The sequence below is a fragment of the Parasteatoda tepidariorum genome, chromosome 2, assembly GCF_043381705.1.
Source record: "Parasteatoda tepidariorum isolate YZ-2023 chromosome 2, CAS_Ptep_4.0, whole genome shotgun sequence".
NCBI classification, from domain to species: domain Eukaryota; kingdom Metazoa; phylum Arthropoda; class Arachnida; order Araneae; family Theridiidae; genus Parasteatoda; species Parasteatoda tepidariorum.
This window is the reverse complement of record NC_092205.1, coordinates 71,388,211-71,410,292: the sequence shown is the minus strand read 5'-3', so window position 1 is coordinate 71,410,292 and position 22,082 is coordinate 71,388,211. Positions and strand designations below refer to the sequence as shown.

At 30.4% G+C, this 22,082-nt stretch overlaps 1 protein-coding gene across 2 annotated transcripts in view; it reads right to left on the bottom strand.

Moving 5' to 3' along the window:
* The window catches only part of LOC107454469 (corticotropin-releasing factor receptor 2), a 154,271-nt gene that overhangs the window by 18,589 nt on the left and 113,600 nt on the right, over positions 1–22,082 (bottom strand). For both annotated transcript variants that reach the window (XM_016071676.3, XM_016071677.3), the window contains exons 6-7: positions 4,685–4,841; positions 675–805 (exon numbers count right to left, since the gene is read on the bottom strand). In XM_016071676.3, coding sequence (XP_015927162.1) covers positions 675–805; positions 4,685–4,841 — 288 coding nt within the window. The remainder of the gene's footprint in view (positions 1–674; positions 806–4,684; positions 4,842–22,082) is intronic.

Sequence of the window (22,082 nt, the reverse complement as noted above, 5' to 3'; positions counted from 1 at the left end):
TCAATGAGCATATTGTACAAACTTTAATGGCATATAAAAATCTTGCAAAAGCCCTAACAAAAAATACAAAACTCAAGGTGAATAAGTGGTCAATTTTTGAATAAAACCAATATATTTGTACAATTGCTGTTCTTTTAAAGTTCTGCTGATAACTCTGGTAAGTGAAATTTTTGCATGGATACATATAGTACTATTTGAAACTTTCAAACTATACTATCTGTTTTGACGCATGAAATTTTCGTGGGCTGCAATATCAAAATAAAATATTATTTATTGAAATTAACCCCTTCCTTCTCGCTCCCGTGAAAATGATGGGGGGAGGTATCGCCCTCTATTTCTCGCTCCCGTGAAATTTCCGGGCTGGAGTGTTCAGTAGTAACGCGCCAATAAGAATAAAACTAATTAATTTCTTTTGCCCGAAAAACATATTATTTCTCATTTTACACACCAGATGGCAGTACCAGGATATTTTTAAGGTAATTGTAGATAGTTAGTTTATTTTGAACTAGATATCAGCAGCAATCAAATACGTGTATTTGGCAAAATAGGCCATTTTATGACCGTTTTCTTGAAAATTAACCGATCGTTAAGGGGTTAATAAAGAAGTTATACACATTATTTATCCATCCCATGAGATTTTTATTTAATTAAACAATTTAAAAAAAATTTCTTACGAGTAAGGCGATAATCATGGGACCTGTTATAATCCAAACAAACGGGGAGAGACCGTATCCTTTCCAGCATAGTCTTTTACTGTATATTGACATTAATGTCATCCAAATGACAACACATATAAGTGGAATTCCTGAAAGTGAAATGAAATAAATTAATTTGAGATATAATTATCAATAATAAATAAAGTATTTATTAAACACAGTAAAGAACTTTAATTCATTAAAAAAATAAAAAAGTGGATCAATTTGGTTCTGCAAATCACTTTAAAAAATGAATGTTTCTTTTTTGAAACTTTCATGAAAATTTTTTGTCTTTGTCGAAACCGTTTCCTGATATATGCTCTGAGCAAAAATTTCGTCAAAATGACAAAATAGCTATTGCGATTTTTTCGAGGAAGAAGTATTTCGTCATTCTATTTCTTTCAAAAAAAGAAAAAAAAAACATTGAAGCGCCTAATGTATCTACATTTTAATAACCACTTTATCGTACCAAATAGATGGATTCATGTCACCCAAACAGCACAAGAAGGACAGTTAGATAACCTACACACATTCCCGAAACAGGTTTCGAACCGGGGAACTTCCTGACACGATGACAACTCCGTGACCACCATACGGACTTGTCGGTTTGTTTCGGTAATTTATTTTCGATCGCCTAGTCTTCCTTCTAGTTAAAAATCTCCCACAATGGGCTGCGATGAGATTCCGAGTTGAGGAAACATTTTCGTCATACAGAGTCGGGAGTTGTCGCAAATCACGTGATTTCGTGACGAAATGATTGTCAAAATTAATGAAATTCAACTTAAAGACTACTGAATCGTCAAAAGTGAGAGTTTCATTCCTGCGAGGCACTCAATTGACAGTTATATTAAATAAATTGGTTTGTTAAGAAAACGCTTCTTAACTATAAAAATTTCAATTCAGTTGATGGAATTGAATTAATCAAATAAAAAGATGTTGAAAAAATGAAGTTTAGAGAAAAGTTTTCTATTCTTTTGTAGTAAAAGTGGCAATAAAGAAATGAAGAAAAAAAAATCAATGTCCATGACGCCTTAAACACATCAAACTGTTTACGAACTAACTAATGGAAGTAAAGCACAAAATGCCACAAAACTCACGCAATGATTTTTTTTTAAAAAAAAAAATCTTGTTTAATGAAAGGGAATTTTATTCATTGACTACATTTTTAGGTAAACAAACGAAAAGAATATCGATTCTTTTCTCTCTCTCTAAACAAATCGATATAGTCATTTGGCGTGATATTAAATAACCAATTTCTAAATAGAGTATTTCTTAATAGCTTTTCTTAAATGTTATTGAATTTATTATTTTACGCATCATTATGTGTTCTAAGCTTTCTAAAAATCAATAGCTTTGAGAATTTATATACAGTGCGAGAAAAAATAAACGAAACATTCTGAACAACTTTTTATCGAATGATCGGATCTTCATGTACTGAGATTCAATCTTAATGGTTCGAGGGGGTAACCTCAAATATGCTAATTAGTTAGTTCAGACTGTATTCGATACAAAACGTTCTTTTTTTGAAAAACCATAATTTTTTTCCGTCGAGTTATGATTTCTGAGCCCAAAATATAAGTAGAAGCATTTTATATTTCATTTTATATCCGTCGTTGAACAGCCAACCCAATTTTTGGGTTTACGTCTACTAATGTTCAATTCGGTAGCATTGTACTTTTGAACCAATCCAGAAGACAAGGAAACTCTTGGACCAGTACCCCCAGAAGTATTGATTTGTCATGGAAACATGGAGGACTTTGCGACTCGACAGATTTAACGTGCATCAGTCACCATTTACTATTTCAGCCGGTGGGGATCGAACCCACGAATTCTTGGACATGGGCCCAACTCCCTACCGACCAGGCTATCCCGGCCCTAGGTAGAAGCATTGTTAAAAATATGGTCTTAATAGTTTGATTATGAGAGCGGTTGACAATTTAGACCCCTTAATGTTAATTTTACTTTTGTGTATTTCGTCATGTCTCGAAAACTTTTTAAATGAATTGCAATTTTTTTTGCACACAGATATAAAATTCGTTAATCCAAAATAATTCTCACGCAAAACTAATATTTTGAAAATTATTTATTACTTTTTATTATTCTATTTAATAATGGTAAAAAACAAGGTAAGTAAATTTTTTACATCACTTTAAAGAAAACATAATTTTATATGGCAAAAATAAAATTTAAACGAAATCAGTAGAATAGTTCAAGAGAAATCCAGTTTTAAAAATAAAGTCAGATAATAAACTTGTTTATGATAAAAATTTTGTCTTTTGCCACCTAAAGTTACAATCGTTAAAATGATGTAAAAATTTGAATATCTTGCAATTCAAAGCATTTTTTTAATACAATAATAAAAAATGAAATACAATAATAAAAAATGAAAAACATCTATTAAAAATTATGTTTTGTTGAGATAAGTGAATCGATCTTTAGATAAACGAATTTTATAATTGTGTGCAAAAATTTTTAGTGTCTGCAGAAACAACAAATAAAGTTATTTGAAATAAAAAGGAGTTTATTATAAACGAATTATTTATTTATTTCACATCAATCATATATGGCTTTTTTTAATCATAAATCCTTGTGCTAGAGTTTCTAAAAGATTCATTTACGAAAAAGATGATACATAGGGAAAATCAATTTACTCTGACTTGAATCATTTTTTTTGTGTCAATATCTAATAATTTTACCGATGCAGTAGCAAAATCTTTAGAATATATTTCACTTGAGTATTTTTACGGTTGTAGAAAAAATGTAGACATAATTTTCGATACTCAAAAAATTGATTTTAATGGGAGGTTTTATCAAAAAACACTTGTACCTTTTAGTCTATTCGTTTCGCGAACAAGTTTTATACATAAAAGATGAAAAGCACTATCTCTAAAATGAGTTAAAAAATAAGTTGTCCTGACTGAATCTTTTGAAGACCTTGGCTCACTCTGGGTGGCAGTGCCAAAATTTGACTATGAGGATTTTTAAAGTAAAAGGCAATACAGTTTTAATAGTATTAACTGCATTAATGTTAAATATGCTGGTTGTACAGCCTTGGCATGCTAATTAGTCTTTTGAGAATATCATGCTTATTAGTGCTTTCTATTTTTTTTTAAAAACTTTTTGTGCTTTATACGTTTTTTAATCATCCTTTAATAAACATGCTTTGTTCTTAAATCGTAATTTCGAGTACTCATGTAGACAAATATATGTGACATCGAGTGCAAGTAGAATTTGAAATTATTTTAACTCCAAATAGAATTCATCGACTAGCGAAATTTCGATCACTTTCCAAGTAGCTAAAATGTTCAAATTTCAACTGCATCTGTATGCTTGATGACATTACAAATTTCAATCGTCTGCTGAACCACCAAAAGCAGAATTTATTTCTAAAAGAAGTTCAAGGAAAATTTAAATTTCCTCCACTTGTAAGAAGAAAAAAATTTGCACCAATATCAACCCCTGGATGCATTTCTTTTACTAATCCAGTTAAATTTTATTAAAGATTTAAAGTTGGTGATATTTGCTTTATTTGTCTACGTAAATTCACAGTTATTGTGCATGTTTGTTCTAGGTTTAGGACAAAGGGTTTCAATCAGCTCTATATGAACAGAAATTCTTACATGAAACTAAAATTAGAAAAATAAAAATAATAAAATACAATAAAATTTTAAGATCTACGTTTTTCAAGTGACTCAAAAAGGAGAAAATAAGTTTATTTTGATCCCATGTAAAACGAGAGTGTAGGCGCATCACTTTCGAAAGACGCACGGGAAGGTTTTCGGATGGTGTTAAGTTACGTAAATGATACGCGTAATATTTTTTTAATTTTAAATCTGAAACAGAATAAAAAACTTCTTTTTAGTCTATGTCGTTTATAAATTTGTTTTAGTTCATTTTATTATTTGTGTTCTTATAATCAAGCACACAAAAATTCATTTTTTAGATCTGTTTGGATTTTTATGTGGCTTAAAAAAGAAAGAAATTCTTACCCCATCCAATGGCATGGTAAATTTTGAACGGTGGTTCCTGCTGAAATACTGACACTGTAATACTACTGTGTAATAAAAGCCCTTCTACAAACATCCAATGAATGCATGTCATAGCGGCATACATTTTTAGAACTAGAACACCTTTGCACAACCAGTCCTGTAAAAAAAGAAAACAAAATAGCCTTACAACGTGTTTTAGGATCAACACATTAAATTGGTTTTATAATTATAGTATTATAATCAAAGAAATGCATTTATGATTAAAAAACATTTTTTTCAGAACACAGTGTTTTTAAAAAAACCAACCAGTGGAGAATTTTGAATAAGTTTTTTAAATTTTCATTTTTTTGCACATCAAGATACTCTTTGCTTAATAGTTTAATGAAGTAATAGTTTGTAATTTCTTATTAATAATTAATTTAGACAACTAAAAGAAGATATAAATTCTAAGGTTCCTTAGACTTTCACATTAGAAAGCAACCTTTGAAAGAAACAAATAACCTTATTAACCAACGACCGTAATGATACTGCTGTAATCAAACTTAAAAAGTCGAATGAAAAAACGAATAGGAATCAAGCTTAACAATTCAAAAGGATTGATATCATAGGAATCGAACTTAACAAATTGAAACAACTGACATTGTAGTAAATGAACTTAACAAATATAATGGATCTGCATTTAGGAAATAAACATAAATTGTAAGAATCGACATTGGGTAGACAGAACTCAACAAAATTGAAAAAATCGACGTCGTGTTAATAAAACCTTTCAAATTTTTTTTTAAAACGAAAATTGAGGAAATTTATCGCTGTTTACTAGCAGTAAATACTTGCTACAAAATGTTTAGCTCAGCAGCTTTGCAAATTTGAATTAAATGATTGAAAAATATTTCATTAGCTCAGTGCATAATGTAGTACATACACCCAAAAACAATTTTTGTAAGTAAAAAGTCACTTCGGTGTAGTTTTCTACAGATTAATAAAAACAATTAAACATTTGAGAGTTGATATATTTTTGAGAGAAAATAATGATAATTATGCGTGGCATGATAAAACTGATACCTGGTATTTATGCATGATATGGCAAAAATGATAATTAGCCTGATTACAAAGAGGTTTTTGTCTCCTAATTTAGGCATGAAATTACAAGGATATCGAAAATTGTGTTTTTTGGCTCAAATTTCCCATATACATATGAAGTTGAGTAAGTTTAATTCTGTTTTGTGTAGTAATGACAAGAGGAAAAATGCGTCAAATTTTCTGACTTACGCTTTTTAGAGTGTCATTAACTTCGAACCTCTTGTGGATGCATTTAGAAGGGCAGCTTCGGTGGTACAGTCTAGTACACAGGTGACAAATCTATGGTACGCGTGCCACTAGGTGGAACGTAATTTGCCAGCCTGTGGCACCGATGTGCGTTTTAAATTATTTTTATTCAATTAAATTCCCTGAAGACACGTTGCAAGAAAAGAACTCAATATTAGAGGTTATCAAAGGCGGATTCAGAAACAAATACGATTTATGGCGTCAATATGGAATTTTCCTGGATGAAAGGGTGACTATGCTCCCTTCACTATTGAAGTTAAAGGTCGTAGGGGAGACGGGCTGATTGGCTTTTTCTTGGGAAGCTAGTGTAAAGAGAGAACCTAAACTAAATTATAAAATAAGAAAACATTTTCAGTATGGCAAACATCAATGGATTTTGCATCAAGGATATATGCATCATCATGATTAAATGATCGATTGTAAGAAACCGCTTTGTTTCATATTTAAAGCAGAAGACTATACTAATTACACAATGTAATTCTATGGTTTGAAATAAAAGTAGCGGCTTGTAGATTTTTTCTTAAAAAAATATATCAAGCGGCGCACAAAACACCTAAAAATAATAAACCGTAATCGAAAAACTTTCTCCATCTCTGGTCTAAGAGATAAATATGATGCAATACTATTTCATATTTGATGATTCGTAGACAATTTAATTAATTGTATACAGCAATGCACTGAGAAAACAAAATATATTATTTGTTTGAAATGTTTATGGATTCTTAAGATGAACCAAAGTAAGCAATAAAGGTTAAAATGCAATAAAGGCTAGGAAGTACACTAATACGGCTCAACTTAGCACCATAATAAGATAATAAGATTGTATATAACTTTAAACGATGTTATGGTTCGACGTGTTCCAAACTTTCCAACCGAAGTTTTTAAAACCAAATATTTTCTTTAACTGTAATTGAAAGTTTATAGCTTTAAATATGAAACTAACATAACGTTATAAAAATATGATTATTTTTAGTTATTTCGATGTAGATTTTGCTCTAATATGAGAACGGAATTTTTCTATAAAAAAACCCGATCAAATTTATGAAATATAAATTGCTAATAAGTGTGGAACTAAAAAATAACTAACTACTAATATAACTATAAAAATAACTAAATTATCAGAAAGTTTCGCAGTTTAGACGAAGAAATGTGAAGGCATGAAAGTCGTAACAAACAACCCCGGGACATTTCTCGACGTAAACAACGTCTGTTTGAACTGTGACCGCGTTTCTGAAAATATCTTAAAAATTTGTTCATGAAGTCTGAAAGTTATTTGTTCTCTTTAAGTAAATAAGATGACAGTTTGTGATATAATGAAATACTCGTAGCATTCTTATCCTCATGACTATCTTTGAAAATTAAAGGCAGAATGATCAAATTATATTTGACATTTTCTGTCGATTCAGGCACGATCGCATAAGATAAATACTAAGCACTAATATTTTTTAAAAAAAATGAGTAAAAGAAACATAAAGCACTTATGTTAAATGAAAAAAATATTGGTTGTGCTTAAATCTAAAATTACTTTAGAAGTATTCTTTGGAAAATATTTTATAAGTTCCTAATTGATACTACACTAATCTTCGTAAACAATAAAAAAAAGAAACAATTAAACTTTTAAAGTTATTGTTAATAAAAATATTTTCTTAAATGTAACAGAGAAAAATTTTTTAAGTTCATTGTTCCAATACATTGTTTAGTCGATCGATATAAAATATAATAGGCTTGTTGGTTTAACTTCTTTTGTAATTTGACTTCTTAAAGCTTGCGTTCGGTTAGATCTGACGAGAAAAAAAATATCCAACATCGTCCATTAAAATGCTTAAACACTTCCTAAAAATCCCTGCTTTATTTGCTATAGGATACTGCTTAGTCCGGGCATCTTCTTCTAATAATTTGAAATGGCACGGATTTTCACTTGCGATTGCTTCCGGTTTGGTTTTAGTCTTGTGGAACGAAAAATTGAGAAAAAGATGGAATGGAACAAAAATCATTGAGGCACGCAGTGAAAGTTCCAATAATTTGAGTTGCCAGGCTTCTAAATTCAGTGATGAGTCAACTTATGATGCCGGAATTGAGAATAATTTTACTACATCTAATAGTGAGACAAGTTTGGACGATGATACCAGATACGACCTACCAGAAACTTTGATGCCAATCTGCTGTCAGTGGGTGCAAAATAATGATCATTTCATGCCAGATGCTGAAGAGATTGTCAACGAAGAAAAAGATCCAATCTATGCTGAAGAAAACTTGACACACCATCTCTTTGTCAAAGACGAGAGACCAAGCATGAATGAAACTCCCTCAAATACTGATATCCCTTTAAACTTACAACTATATAAAGGTGTTGCAGATGGAGGTGAAATAGAAGATCATCTAGGAGAAGTTTCAGTATCGAGAAAGTTCAACCCGCCCTCAATGATATTGCAGGAGGATAAAATATCAAAGATGGAAATTACAAGCAGTATTAAGATCAATGCTGACCATAAAGACCACCTGGCAAATTTTTTTGCTCTCGACGGTATAACATCAAGCAGCAGTGAAGCTTCTTCAAAGTCTGATATCCCTTCACAATTACAACTAGATGAAGGTGTTGCAGACAACTACGAAGTAGATGATCATTCAGAAGATTCAGTGCCGTGCGAATGGAACAACAGCAAAACGGTTTTAATGCAGAAGCGGAAAAAGTCAGTAAATTATAAACGTTTGAGACGAGCAGTTCGTGCAGTTGGTACATCTCTTTTGCGTTCACTGATATGCTGTAGAAGTTGTGAGAAAGCTTAAAATTTTGTTTTGTTCATCTTTAGACTTGTACATATGTGTTGCTATTTAAAGAAAAAAAAACATGAAATAAGCAGGAAATTCTAAATAGTTTCAAGATTTATAAAAGAACTGGAACGTATGTAAGCTTTGCATCTGATTTGGTTTGTCTTAAAGAAAAGATGGGTCTGATGTAAATGGAACTGAAATTGAATGAGGATTTGGTTAAAAATCAGCCAAGTGACAGAAAATTAAAAGTTAAGAGAAAAGTGCACTTAAGGCAGATAGATGTTTAAAAAAACAATAGTACTAAAGTGGATTTTCCTTAAAAAAAATACAGGCTTAAATAGTAATACTAAATTTTATTCTAAATCATTGTTAAATAGCACACCTGACCTCAAAAATATTTCGATCAACTGCTAAGCTATTGCAATAATTTTCATCAATTTATTTCTTCAAAATTACGACAAAAAATATTAAAGAGCTCAAATTTAATCTACTATGCACAAGTACATAGTACATTTACATTTAATTTAAAGTATGCTTGCATGACAATACATATAAAATATATGTAAAAAGTGTAAATGATCTTAAAATTGGCATGAAAGGGTACATAAAATTCTATTTATGTATGTATGAATGGAAGTATGAATGAGTTAAAATAATTATCAAAATTCCTTTTAGGATTGATGAAATTTTAATTTATTGCTAAAGTTCTGTCATTATAATCTTAAAATTCAATGAATGTAAATGAGTCAGGTAAGGGCTTTACATTTGCCTTAAGTCGCTTTTCTCTTAGAGTGTTGTTAACATCCTTGTGTCAAAAGAGAAAGGTTCAAGACTGTTCAGATGTTGGTTTTGTTGAAAGATTAAAGAATGATATGATGTTGGTGCCAGAGAAAGTAACCTGATTAGAAAAGATGTTGGAATTTTAGAGGCTGGATTAAGACTGTTCAGATGTTGGAATTGTGAGAGTATTATGGCTTGGTCAAATATTATTTTTATCCTGCTTCTTGTTTTGGTGAAAAATTTTGCATTGAGAGCTGGAGTTTAAGTGCTCAATGATTTATATATATGTTTGGCAAATAAATCAAAATTTTAAAAACATTGCTTTTGTGGTTTGATATACACTATTATTTTATACATATATATATTTGATATTTTCTGTCGATTTAGGCATAATTGCATAAAAAAAAGCACTAGGCACTTATATTTTTAAATGAGAAAAAAAGATTGTTATATTATTTTATTCTAAAACTACTTTTGAAAAATGTTTTAGAAAACATTTTCTCTAAAAAAATATTTAAAAAGATTAGTTCAAAAGTATGTCAACATTTAGACCAGGATTATTATTTAAAAGAAAATTAATTTTAGTTCAAAATAAAACACGAAAAATCAAAACACGTTAGTCTCTTACGAGCTTCAATTTAAAGAAAATAATGATGAAAATATAAGCATATTTAAAATAAAACACATATTGAAACCACCTTTTAAGCACTGTAAAAATTTCAAATCAAACTACGGTAAGAAGTACTGACACCCTGAATGAGTTATCAGAAAAATCCTTTTTGCCGTGAAATTCATTTTCAGAGTAAAGCATTCCTGTAACAGCCCGATGTGGGCCGCAGATGTCACAGAAGTTAAGGCTCAACAATTTCGTGACCAACAGCATGATTGTGGTAATGTGGTTAGTATCGGTCGCAAATTGCTTTTACTTCCCAGACAATCTGGTGCCCAACAATCCAATGATGGGTTTCAAGCCATTACTGTGGATAAAATCTATTTTTAACGTAAAATGTTACCATAGGTTTAACAGAAATATTTAGTTGATTACAGTGATTGAGTTATTTTACAGTCAGTATTACTTTAAAAATTGTGGTATATCAATTTCTTGTTCAGTAAAACTTTACAGTGAAAGTAGATTTCACGGTAAAAAATTCTGGCACCCTGAGTGTCGGTACTTTTTACCATAATTTGATCCGGAATATTGTACAGTGTAGTTGGTGATTATTGAATCTTTACCGGTAAATGATATCTCCTTTCGAGATATTCCCCCAGGAAAATTATTACGAAATTAGCGCTTAAGGTAGTAGCTGTTGAGTAGCTGTTTTAAAAAATGCTTAAAGGTGCTTATTTTGATTTTCGTTTTTTAAAAGCCCTTAAAGGTGCTTTTTTCATGGTTTTTTTTAAAAAGTGCTTAATTTTTTCCTTTTCGAAAATTAGATTTTTTTCTTTACCGTGTCGATTTTAGCTGCGTATTATTCAAAAGCGTGGTTTTCACTTTGTTCTATTCAACGTTTTCATAAATCATTCAACCACAATCCATTTCGGCGCTTCGTCGGCCCGCAACGCATGATAGCACCCCAATCATGTTACATGTTTGATGAAATACTTGTGAGTCCGCATGTGCATCTACTGAGCTGAGGTCAGTGAGTTTCCTGCACTTTCATGAGCAACTCTGCTGCATTCTGCAAGATATCCTCAATTTCAGACTTCACTTTGCCACCCTCTGAAATTGAACCGAAAAATCTCGATTGTTTTATCGTAGCTAATACAATCAAGAAAAGAATTCTTTGTCGGAAACTAGTTATAGTTATTTTATCATGTGAAAACTATTTTACATTTTGTCAATGTATATAGTGCTTAAAAATATTTTTGAGTGCTTAAAAAGTGCTTTAAAGTTGCTTGTTTTTTGTTGAGAGATTTGGCTCCGCACCCTGGAGTAGAGTTGAAAATGATTATCCAGCTCTCTCAATTACAGTTGCTCTGACAGAATTTCGAAGTTTTTAAAGGGCAACATTTACTTTTTTCAAGAAAACTGGATCCTCATAGTAAAAAATGTAAACAAAATATTCAGCACGAATAGTGACGCTAGACAGAGATGAAAAATGCTGAATGCAACATATAAATAATCACTGTGTTTTCTTTTCATACCCGTTATCGTTAAAGCACGTGTTAAAAACTGTATCAGTAGCGTATCGAACATTGTAGGTACTTTTTTTACTTCTTTCTTCATTACCGCTTCAAACATAAAAAAGTAGTTACATTAAATAAACAACAACAAAAAAATTCCCAGCGAATACAAACGAGTTTTACTTCAACTTTGATGTCACAAAGAAATGTCGTTATTTTCAAATGCGATACTCTCTAACAACTGAGTGGAACTTAATTTGGAATTGGAAAAAAAAAAGAAACACAAACTTACTAAAAGCTTTTTCCCAACACGTCATTTATTTTAGCGAAAATGAAGAAAATAATTTTGAATTTGAGTCACGTAAATCTTACATTCACATCAATATTTTAACGTAACACAATGTAGGTCACGTTACTGAAGATATTTTTAAGACTCGTCAGATAGTTTGTTAAGAAAATTCGATACTCTTAGTTTTTTTTCCTTCTTTTTACGTATTGAAAACAAGAACTATCTTTAAGGAGAAGATAGAACAAGTTATTTCAATATTGAGGTACAATGCAATAAATTTTTTTGACATGTTTAGCTGTTAATATTATCAATAAAATTATTAAAATCGTTTGATGTATGTTTTTATGCTCTTACGGTATCAATTGATTTAATTGGAACATTACTTTTTATAGATATCTATAACATAAAAGGATAATGTTCTTAAACCGTTTTCTATTGTTGCCAGTGTAATCTTATTACACAAAGAAATCGTTTGCTGGAATCCTTAATAAATGAAAACGATCCGGAAATGTATGGCTGTTATAAATGTCAAATTAATCAAAGTTATATCGATATTTGACTAACAATTATTTTATCTTTTATTTAACGGTATTTTATTTTTTTCATTGCAGAGATATTAAATAACACCTTTGTTGAATTTATCTTCAACTTTTTTTAGGTTTTATATTATTTACATTTAATTTGTTTTTCTATATTAACTATTTCTGCTATATTTTTATCAAAATGGAAAGTGATCTTAGAGAATTTGATCTAAATAAACGTGACGGATTTAAGTAACGATCGTGGACAATTTTGAAGTAAAAATCGTGTTCATTTTAAAATAGCAATCTTATTTGAAGTTAATTGCTTAAGAATTAAAAGTAGTGTTTCTTAATTGCAAAGTAATTCAATAATCTTTCCGTGTTATGATATTTTAAAGATAAACATAAAGAATTATTGTTTTTTTAACCAATAATAGTTAAATAAATGTTATTTTTATTAAATTATATTCATTTTTATAAAACATGCTATGTAAAATTACACTGCAAAAAATTCCGCATCAAACTATGGTAAGAAGTACAGGTACTCAAGGTACCGGTACTTTTTACAGTGAAATCCATTTTTACCGGATAATTTTACGAAACAAAAATTCTGATATACTGTAATAACTAAAAGAACCGGAACTAAATCTGTAAAAAATTTTTTTTTAGGAATCTTTTTAATTGGATAATTTTCATTTTTCTTAAAACCAAGAAATAAAAACGATTGCAACGCTATCTTGGGAGTTGGAAAGTAGCATCAGGTCACCAGTTTAATTTTAATTCAAAATTAAATTAAATACACATAATTTTCCTCATTAGTATTTAATTTTTATGCTATGTTGTATAAATAAGAAAGATGTATGTTTTTATTTTGAGATGTTCTTTTTGGAGAACAAAAGGGAGAAAACCTTTTTCAAAATATTAAAAACTTGGAATAAATTAGATTTACGGTAAGATTCGTACAATATTATTAATGAATGATAGATAAGAACAAAAATCATTGGTCAGAATAAAAAAAGAAAGAAACAAAAAAAGATTATTATATTTTGAAAAATTGAAATTTTTCAGTCATATGATTTTTTCCAAGCTTACATTTTTCATATTTGATTAAGCTGTTAAGTACTAAATATTAATTTCTTACTGCATTCACTTTAACAGTTTCGTTCATTTTTTGTTCGTAAATAAATAAAATCAGAGTAAGATGTTTTCAGACAGAGTGAATAATTATGCAAATTTCAAAAATTCTAGTTTTAATCAGAAATATTTCCTTACCACAAGACTCATCGTAAATTAAGAAAAGCAAACATTTTTCTAGCTTGTTTGCGTTTAAGATAATCTATTTACTTAGTTCTGAACAAATAAAATTACGCAACCCATCAAGTTGTTGTTTTGATAACTTTCAATTATTTAGTTAAAGTAAGAATATGGGGTTTTCTCCATTGATTTATTTTTCCTTATAAGTATATTCTTTAAGATGAAAATAATTAAAAAATATCCAAAAAACAATAAAATTATAATATTTTTTGTTAACCTTTCATTGAGTAAATTTTTCAGTGTAAAAAATGGACACTCAAATTTCATGAAAGTTTTGCCGTTTTTTACGAAAATATTTTCCGGTATTTGCTCCGAGGGAACATTTTGTTAAAGTGACGAAATAACTATCGCCACTTTTTCGAGAAAATAAATTTCGTCACAAGTAAAATAATTAGAACTATAAGCGAAAAATATATATTTTATTTCATTTTATATCGGTCGTTAAATTTTGGGTTTACGACTACTTATGTTCAACTCCGTAGCCTTGCAATTTTGAACCAATCCAGAAGACAAGGAAACTCCTAAATCAGTACCCCCAGAGGCATGATTTGTTATGCGAACATGGAGGATTTTGTGACTCGACAGATTTAACGTGCATCAGTCACCATTTACTACACGAGTAGTTTTCGACCGGAGTGGATCGTCCCCACGAACTCTTGGACATGGGTCTAGTGCCCTACCAACCAGGCTATCCCAGCCATGAGAAATATATTTACCATTTTGATAATTTATGGTTATGAAACACCAGTGTCTTTTTTTTGCCTTTAAAGTTAAATCTTCCAAGTACGGCTCACTTCCAAACAATATTTTTTTTTAAAATTTACCCTTATTTGAAGTTATTAAGATCTAAAAGAAACAATTATTCATTGTCGAAATTTCGTTAATTTACAATATCAATTATTGATAAATTTTTGAATATAAATGGAAAAAAAATCTATACTAAATATTTTCAATTTTATATATTATAACAAGTATAATTCCGATAATATAACAGATTGTTTTTAGCAACTGTTAGAGTGCTTTTTGTAATTAAGATATACCAAACTATATTTTTGTTTTTAAATAGAGCGCCAGAAAAAAATATATAAAAGGAACATCGGTGTCCCGCACGCGCCAAGGGCTTGGCTACCAAAATCTTGGCAACCGAACTTGGCTTCCAATTTTTACATTTGAAGACAGTAGTAAATTTTGAAAATTTACTTAAGGAACATTTTGAACTTTTATAAATACTTATGAGCTTAAATCGTAAAATTTAGGAATTAAGTTCAATCAATAGAACACATTTGTAAAATTCAACGAATGAAAAACTATCTTAAAATAACAACTAGTTACTTAATAAATAAGGTAATTGCATTCCTAAAATTTTTCATTGGTTATTATGGAAGTAACAAAATTCCTTTTTCCTCTGAAGAAGAACTTCTACAAATATTTTCTTATGACAGCTTTTATCTTTAGTTCCTTGATGGATACTCCGATTCAAAATATCAACTAAAATTTCAGATATCTCAAATCGGTATAAAAATGTAATGTTTGATTAAGAGTTTAAGTGTAAAAGCAGATCATATTACTTTTGACGGCTGTCTTTTCTAAGCAATGATAAATCACATATCAGAGAGTATTTTTAAAGAGTCAAAACTAACTTAAAAGATTAAAGTGGTATTAACCGTAAGAGCTGACTATACTGTAAAATCTTTCTGATCAAATTACGCTATTAAATTGCTGTAAAATGTACGGCACCCTGAGTACCAGTACGGTTTTTAGTAATCTGATTTTGATTTTTTTGCAGTGTTCGAGAAATAAATAAATACGTACTTCAAATAGAAAGAGAACCCCACATTATAGTGTATAATGTTGATTCACATTATGCTATCAAATTGCTGTAAAAAGTGCGGCACCCTGAGAGCCAGTACTGTTTTCAGTAATTTGATTTGAAATTTTTTACAGTGTTCGAGACAGAAATAAATGCGTACTTCAAATAGGAAAAAAACTCATTATAGTGCATAATGTTGATTATGCGCCAGTACTTTTTTATGCTATCAAATTGCTGTAAAAAGTACGGTACCTTGAGTGCTGTTTTCACTGTTCCGTACTGTTTCTAGTAATTTGATTTGAAATTTCTTACAGTGTTCGAGACAGAAATAAATACGTACTTCAAATAGAAAAAAAACTTATTATAGTGTATAATGTTGATTCGCATTATGCTATCAAATTGCTGTAAAAAGTACGGTACCCTGAGTGCTGTTTTCACTGTTCAGTACTGTTTCCAGTAATTTGATTTGAAATTTTTCGCAGTGTTTGAGACAGAAATAAATACGCACTTCAAATAGAAAAAAAAACTTTATAGTGCATTATGTTGAGAATTACATTGCTAGTGCATAGTGAAATGAAATAAAATAAAGGACTTTAATTTTTTAATGGTCGTGACGTAATAGTATTTGATTCGGTTATTTGAAACATAATAATGAAACCTAATAAAGAAGCTACTAGAACTATTTCAAAATATAAAAAAATATATAATTTTTATGGTCACGAAACTTTATATCTTAAAGAAAATTTTAAGATATAAAGTTTCTAAGCAAGGAAATCAACAAATTTTCGGTAATAAATTTATCTTAAAAAACTTGAAAAGTTAAAAAAAGTTGCTTTTAAATTATGTTTCTTTTCAGTATCATGCGTTGTGTTCAATAGTACTTAAATTAGCACTCGTAGGAAATAGAGTTTCACTTGTAAACATGTTTAACTTGCAAAAAAACATGATTAGATATAAAAAATAGCATTAATAACAACTTATTTGCTTTTGATGCTAATTTTGAAACATTTTGTAATTAAAAAAAAATTTAAACATTTCTTTTAAGTTTTTTCCCTATTATTAAAAATACATATTCTTATTATAATTTGAAAAATTATATCTAAGGTTAGAAAAAATTTAATTTTACGTTCCACCTCATAGTTTTTAAAGCCATTTTGTTATCGGAATATAAAAGTTTTTTGAGTCAATGTAACTGACAAAATCAAAAAAAAAAAAGGTAAAGTTCTTTCCGGGACAGATGTAAATTAGTTTCATTTAAGAAAGTGATGAAATTTCATCGATTGTTTAGTTTTTCCAATAACAACTAGCTGTTTTCAAAACAATCTGCTATTAGTAATTTACGAAGTCTTTGACAAAGGAAATAGTTTTTTAAAAAATAGAATAACTTATACTCACACATGAAAAAATAACTTGATTTTTTCACAATGTTACAAAATATATAATAATTTCAATTGAAATTTAGGATATTTTTAAGGCAATTTCAAATTAACATTTAATATGAAACCATTTTTTACTTAAACTTGTTTTACTCCAACTATTGTGCGTTTTTTCTCGTTGTTTTTTTCAATTATTACACTCTAAATAATCAAGTTTTATTTCTTCCTCACACCTTTTTAATAATAGGTCTTAAAAAATATTTGTAAATGATAAAAAAAGTAATAAAATTTAAGGCTCTTTTTTAAGTAATGGAATAACAAACCACCATTTTTTATAATTCTCAAATTAATTGTAACCCCATCCTGTTTATTTTATTTCGTTTTATAACCGGTGTTGAACCCAATTCTGACTTAACGACTGTCAATTCTCAGCTCTGTAGCCTTGTAATTTTGGAACTCAATCCAGAAGACAAGGGAACTCTTGGATCAAGAGTTGGAATAAACTAGCCTTCATGGGGGACTTTTTGATGGAACTAACCCGCATTTGCGTTACAGGGAGTGTAAAACCTCCCATGGTTAGTCCTACGACGAGGGGACTATAACCTATCCACCTATCCTATGATCCGTCTATCATAAAATATATTTTATGCTAGCTCTGTGGTTGGTGCGAGCCGGGTGCAGATTTCGTGCTGAACAGCCAATGCAGGAATTTGAACCAAGGTCCTCTTGTGTCCTATTTATTTGGACAGACTGAAAACATCAAAACTTGTTTGATTGCATGAGAAAACGATGAGATGGATGCGATTGTTTGTAAAATCTCCAAGTTTCCACTGGTTGCAAAATGGCTTTCATGTTTTTCCTGCTAACTTACTCACTAGGGACTTTATTTCATTTTACAACGGCAGTTGAACAGCCGACTCAATCCTGAGTTTAAGACTACCAGTATTCAACTCCGTAGCCTCGTAATTTGAACCCAATCCAGAAGACAAGGGAACTCCTGATAAAGTATTGCGAGATATTTCCCTTCGTGGAGGACTTTTTGATGGAACTAACCGTATTGGTGTTACAGAGAGAAGAAAAACACGAAAACTTCTCCTGGATAGCCTCAGGGAGACTATCACCCATGATCTGCCTACCACTGAGGATTTTTTATGTCAGTATTGAGGTCGGTGTGAGACTGGTGCTGATATCGTATCGNAACCTTGCCCGGCCCGAGGATCGAACCAGGGACCTGTGGCACGACAGCGCGAAGCGCTAACGCTCAGCCAGCGGGCGTCGTTCTATCCCCTGAACCAACCTAAATAATGATTCGGCATATCATGTTAACGAAGCCGTGGTGGTTCAGGGGATATACTCAGGTTCGAATCCCTGTAGTGGCTGGTTGCTTCTGGCTCGCACCAATCGCAATGCTGATGTAAAATATTTTCAGTAGTAGTGGGTTAGAACCCCCTTGCCGTCGGACTAAGCGTAAGAGGTTTTCGTGGTTTTTCTCTCTCCATGTAACGCAAATGCAGGTTAGTTGTCAAAAAGTGCTCCACGAAGACAATTTTGTCCTAATGCTTCATCCAGGAATTCCCTTGTCTTCTGGATTGGGTTTAAAGTTACAAGGCTGCAGAATAAAACATTAGCTAGTCGTAACCTCCGAATTAGGTCAGCCGTTCAATGTTGGTTGTAATATAATTTACGTTGACAAGCTACGAAACCGTTTTCGAATTTTCCTTGATTAAATATCAGTTTACAAACAATAATTTATAATAAAATTGGTTTAAAATAACTACAGCCAAGAGTAACAGCCACGACTTTTATGTTCCGAATCTGGTAATGATTCCAAAACATTGATATTAAAGGCCGGCACTACAGAGCATCTTGTACATGAAAACAGGCATTGGTTATTCTTATTTACTTGTAAATATCAATAAAAATAAACAAATAAATAGGATTTTTTAGAATCCATTCCACATATGAAACATAAAAGCCACTAACTCTAAGTAATAATTATTTTCAACAAATTGTATTATACACATAAAGGATTGAAACTAATTATTAATGAAGGAAAATACGAAAACGTTATCGTATCACGTTAACGTAAAATACCTGATTTCCAATGAGGTAAGTAGCATGAAATACGTAAAAAGATGCTTGGTTTCTGAAGAAAATTCAACTTTCTAATAATCGCCTTAGACTTCAAGGCGATTATTAGAACGTCTAAGACTTAAGCTCTAAGGCTTAGAGCGTCTCTCTGTTTCCTCAAGTAATCAAACAGACTTTGATGTTTTCAGTCTAGCATTTTACTGTATTGATTCGTTAAATTTTGATAGCATATTTTTTTACGTTTTTTCCGAATCCAATGGTACTTCTTACTTATGAGACTTCGTTTTTGACATGAATTCTAAAAATATACATTATTAGTTGTCATTACAGAGAAATTACCTTGTGAAATAATCATCAACAATTCAGAGGCAAAAATCTTAAATTAAAATAATAATAATTTATCTTATTGAATACTTTAATATTTATATTTTTATTCGAGGTTTTAAAAAGATTTTAGTTTCCGTTATTAAGAATTCAGTACATATTTCTAAGAATTTTCATATGAGAAATATAATACGCAGAGCATTAAATAGTTAACTACGACAGCACAGAACTAGTGAGACAAGCAGCTCAGAGTTTTCAGAATGTTCTAAACACGGATACAGTTAACTGAAGTAAACAATGTGATAATTTATGTTACAAAAGTGCAAAAGTGTTTCATTAAATGTTAAAGTGATAATTTACTGCAGATTAATTTTCATCTCAAAACCTTTTATTTTGAACTGTCGTTGTGAAGGACTGGGGTTCGATCCTCAGTGGCGGTTTGATGCCAACCCAGCTTCAGATCGATATTCTATCTGGGAACTAAGGGCGGTCAGTGCGCGATGATGATCGCTTTTCCACAATCATACTAATGTTTGTAAAATTGTGGAGTGAATCTCAGGCCTAACCAACAAGCTGCTGTGGGAACGCTTTACTTTTTTTAAATCTTTTATTTAGAATAGTTATTTTAAGCACGTTGTATTCTTACAAATAAAATATTACAATAAAATGAAATATTGTAAGGGAAATTTTATTTCAAAAATTAGATACATTTTACTATTGAGAAATTCTACCATGTACTGAATATCGTATTTGCAGACTTGAAAAGCATAAAACTCAGTTAAGAAAATTTGCGTAGTTCTAATAATTTTTGTGAACTTAATTCTTGGTGTCATTTACATTTACCACAATTTTTAGAAATTTATTTATTTTTTAAAACTAAAAACTAGCTGTTACGAATGTAGAAACCAGTTTTTATTTTTTAAGAAAGTTGTTGTAAATTGGAGTATGTATAAATTGATATCAAGACTTATTTCATTTTTTTTAATAACCGTCGTTGAACTGCTGACCCAATTTTTGGGTTTACAACTTCTAGTGTTCAATTCCATAGTAATGTAATTTTGAGCCCAATCCAGAAGACAGGGGAACTCCTGGATCAAATATTAGAGAAAAGTTGCTTTCGTGGAGGACTTTTTGATGAAACTAACCGGCATTTGCGTTACATGAAGAGGAAGACCACGAGAACCTCCCACGGATAGCCTGACGGCAAAGGGACTCTAACCTATGGTCCGTCTACACTAAGGATATTTCACGTCAGCACTGTGATCGGTGCAAGCTGGATGTGGATTCGTATGTACCAGCCATCGCTGAGATTCTAACCCGGCTCACCTCATTGAAAAGTGAACGCTTTATCCCCTGAGCCATCGTGGCTCTACAGAGACTTATTTAAAATTTGAACTGCTAAATTTTTAAAAAAAATTAGTTATATGCTTTGAACTAGTGCAAATGTAGAACTCCTAAAATGTAGAATCGCATAATTTTTTGTGATAATAACTTAATAAAATATTAGTTTTCTAATACTGAAAGATTTATAATGTTTTAGTTGATTAAAATATTATGTAGCATCAACACAAACGTTTGAAATTAGGAATCAAAGTATTATAAGAGGAAAGCAAAGATTTCAATTATTTATTTCATACAGAAAAATGTAGAAGGGAAATTTTTGTGTGATATCGGGCAATGATTGCAAAGAAATGATGCGTAGAAAAATTACTTCTACAAATAATTGTTTTACTACATCAGCACATTAAAACAGTATTCAAACATTTTTATTTAAAAAATGCTCGTAAAAGTATTAATAATAATATGCAACAATACGTATGTGATTAGAGTTTTCAATGCAACAAACGAATATTCAATGAATTATTAATATTGTATACGGTAATCAAGTATTTGCAAATTCAACCCTTCTTCAACAATTAGTTTAATTTAATAACAATATTGGGTGAAGTAAAATAATGAAGTACTTGCTGTGCTAATTTAAAGTACTTCAGAGAAATTGAAATTCAAATATAGTGTGTCATTTAACTATTAAAACTAATGTTTACACATTGTATTTACCTTATATTTAGCTGATTAATAAGTAATAAGTCAGCAAAAAGTCACTTAGTTTTTTACCTAGACTTTTTTTTAAACTAATAATTATTCTTTGTTTATGATAATAAACCTATAACAATTTTTATAATTACTTACAAATAACACTGGGGAACAATTTTTTTTTGTTTAATGTTGCATGAGATTTTTTTAACAGATCTTAGATACTTTTGTATCGCTGATTTCAAACCTATGATTTCTCACTCCAAGCCATAGATTTTCTTTTAAAAGGACATTTTTAGATTATTTTTTGTCGAAGTGTACAAATTTAAAAATGTTACACAGGCTATGGAGTCACTTAAACGTTGGGACAATTTTCTAGGATAGTTAAGGGATATCATCATGATTAAAACTGCCTAGGAACCCGTGATCGGAAATGTCACACTCCGCTAGGGGCCTTCCTTATTATGAATTGTTTCAGCATGTGCTTTTGAACAAGTCATAATAAAGAAGCTGTCTCAGCCGTGTATGACGACACTTCCGGACATGGGTTCCTATGCAATTTTATGTATGATGTATATCAGTTTCCTCTAGAGGATTGTAGCAACATTTATGCTACACCCTGCTATATGTAACTCTT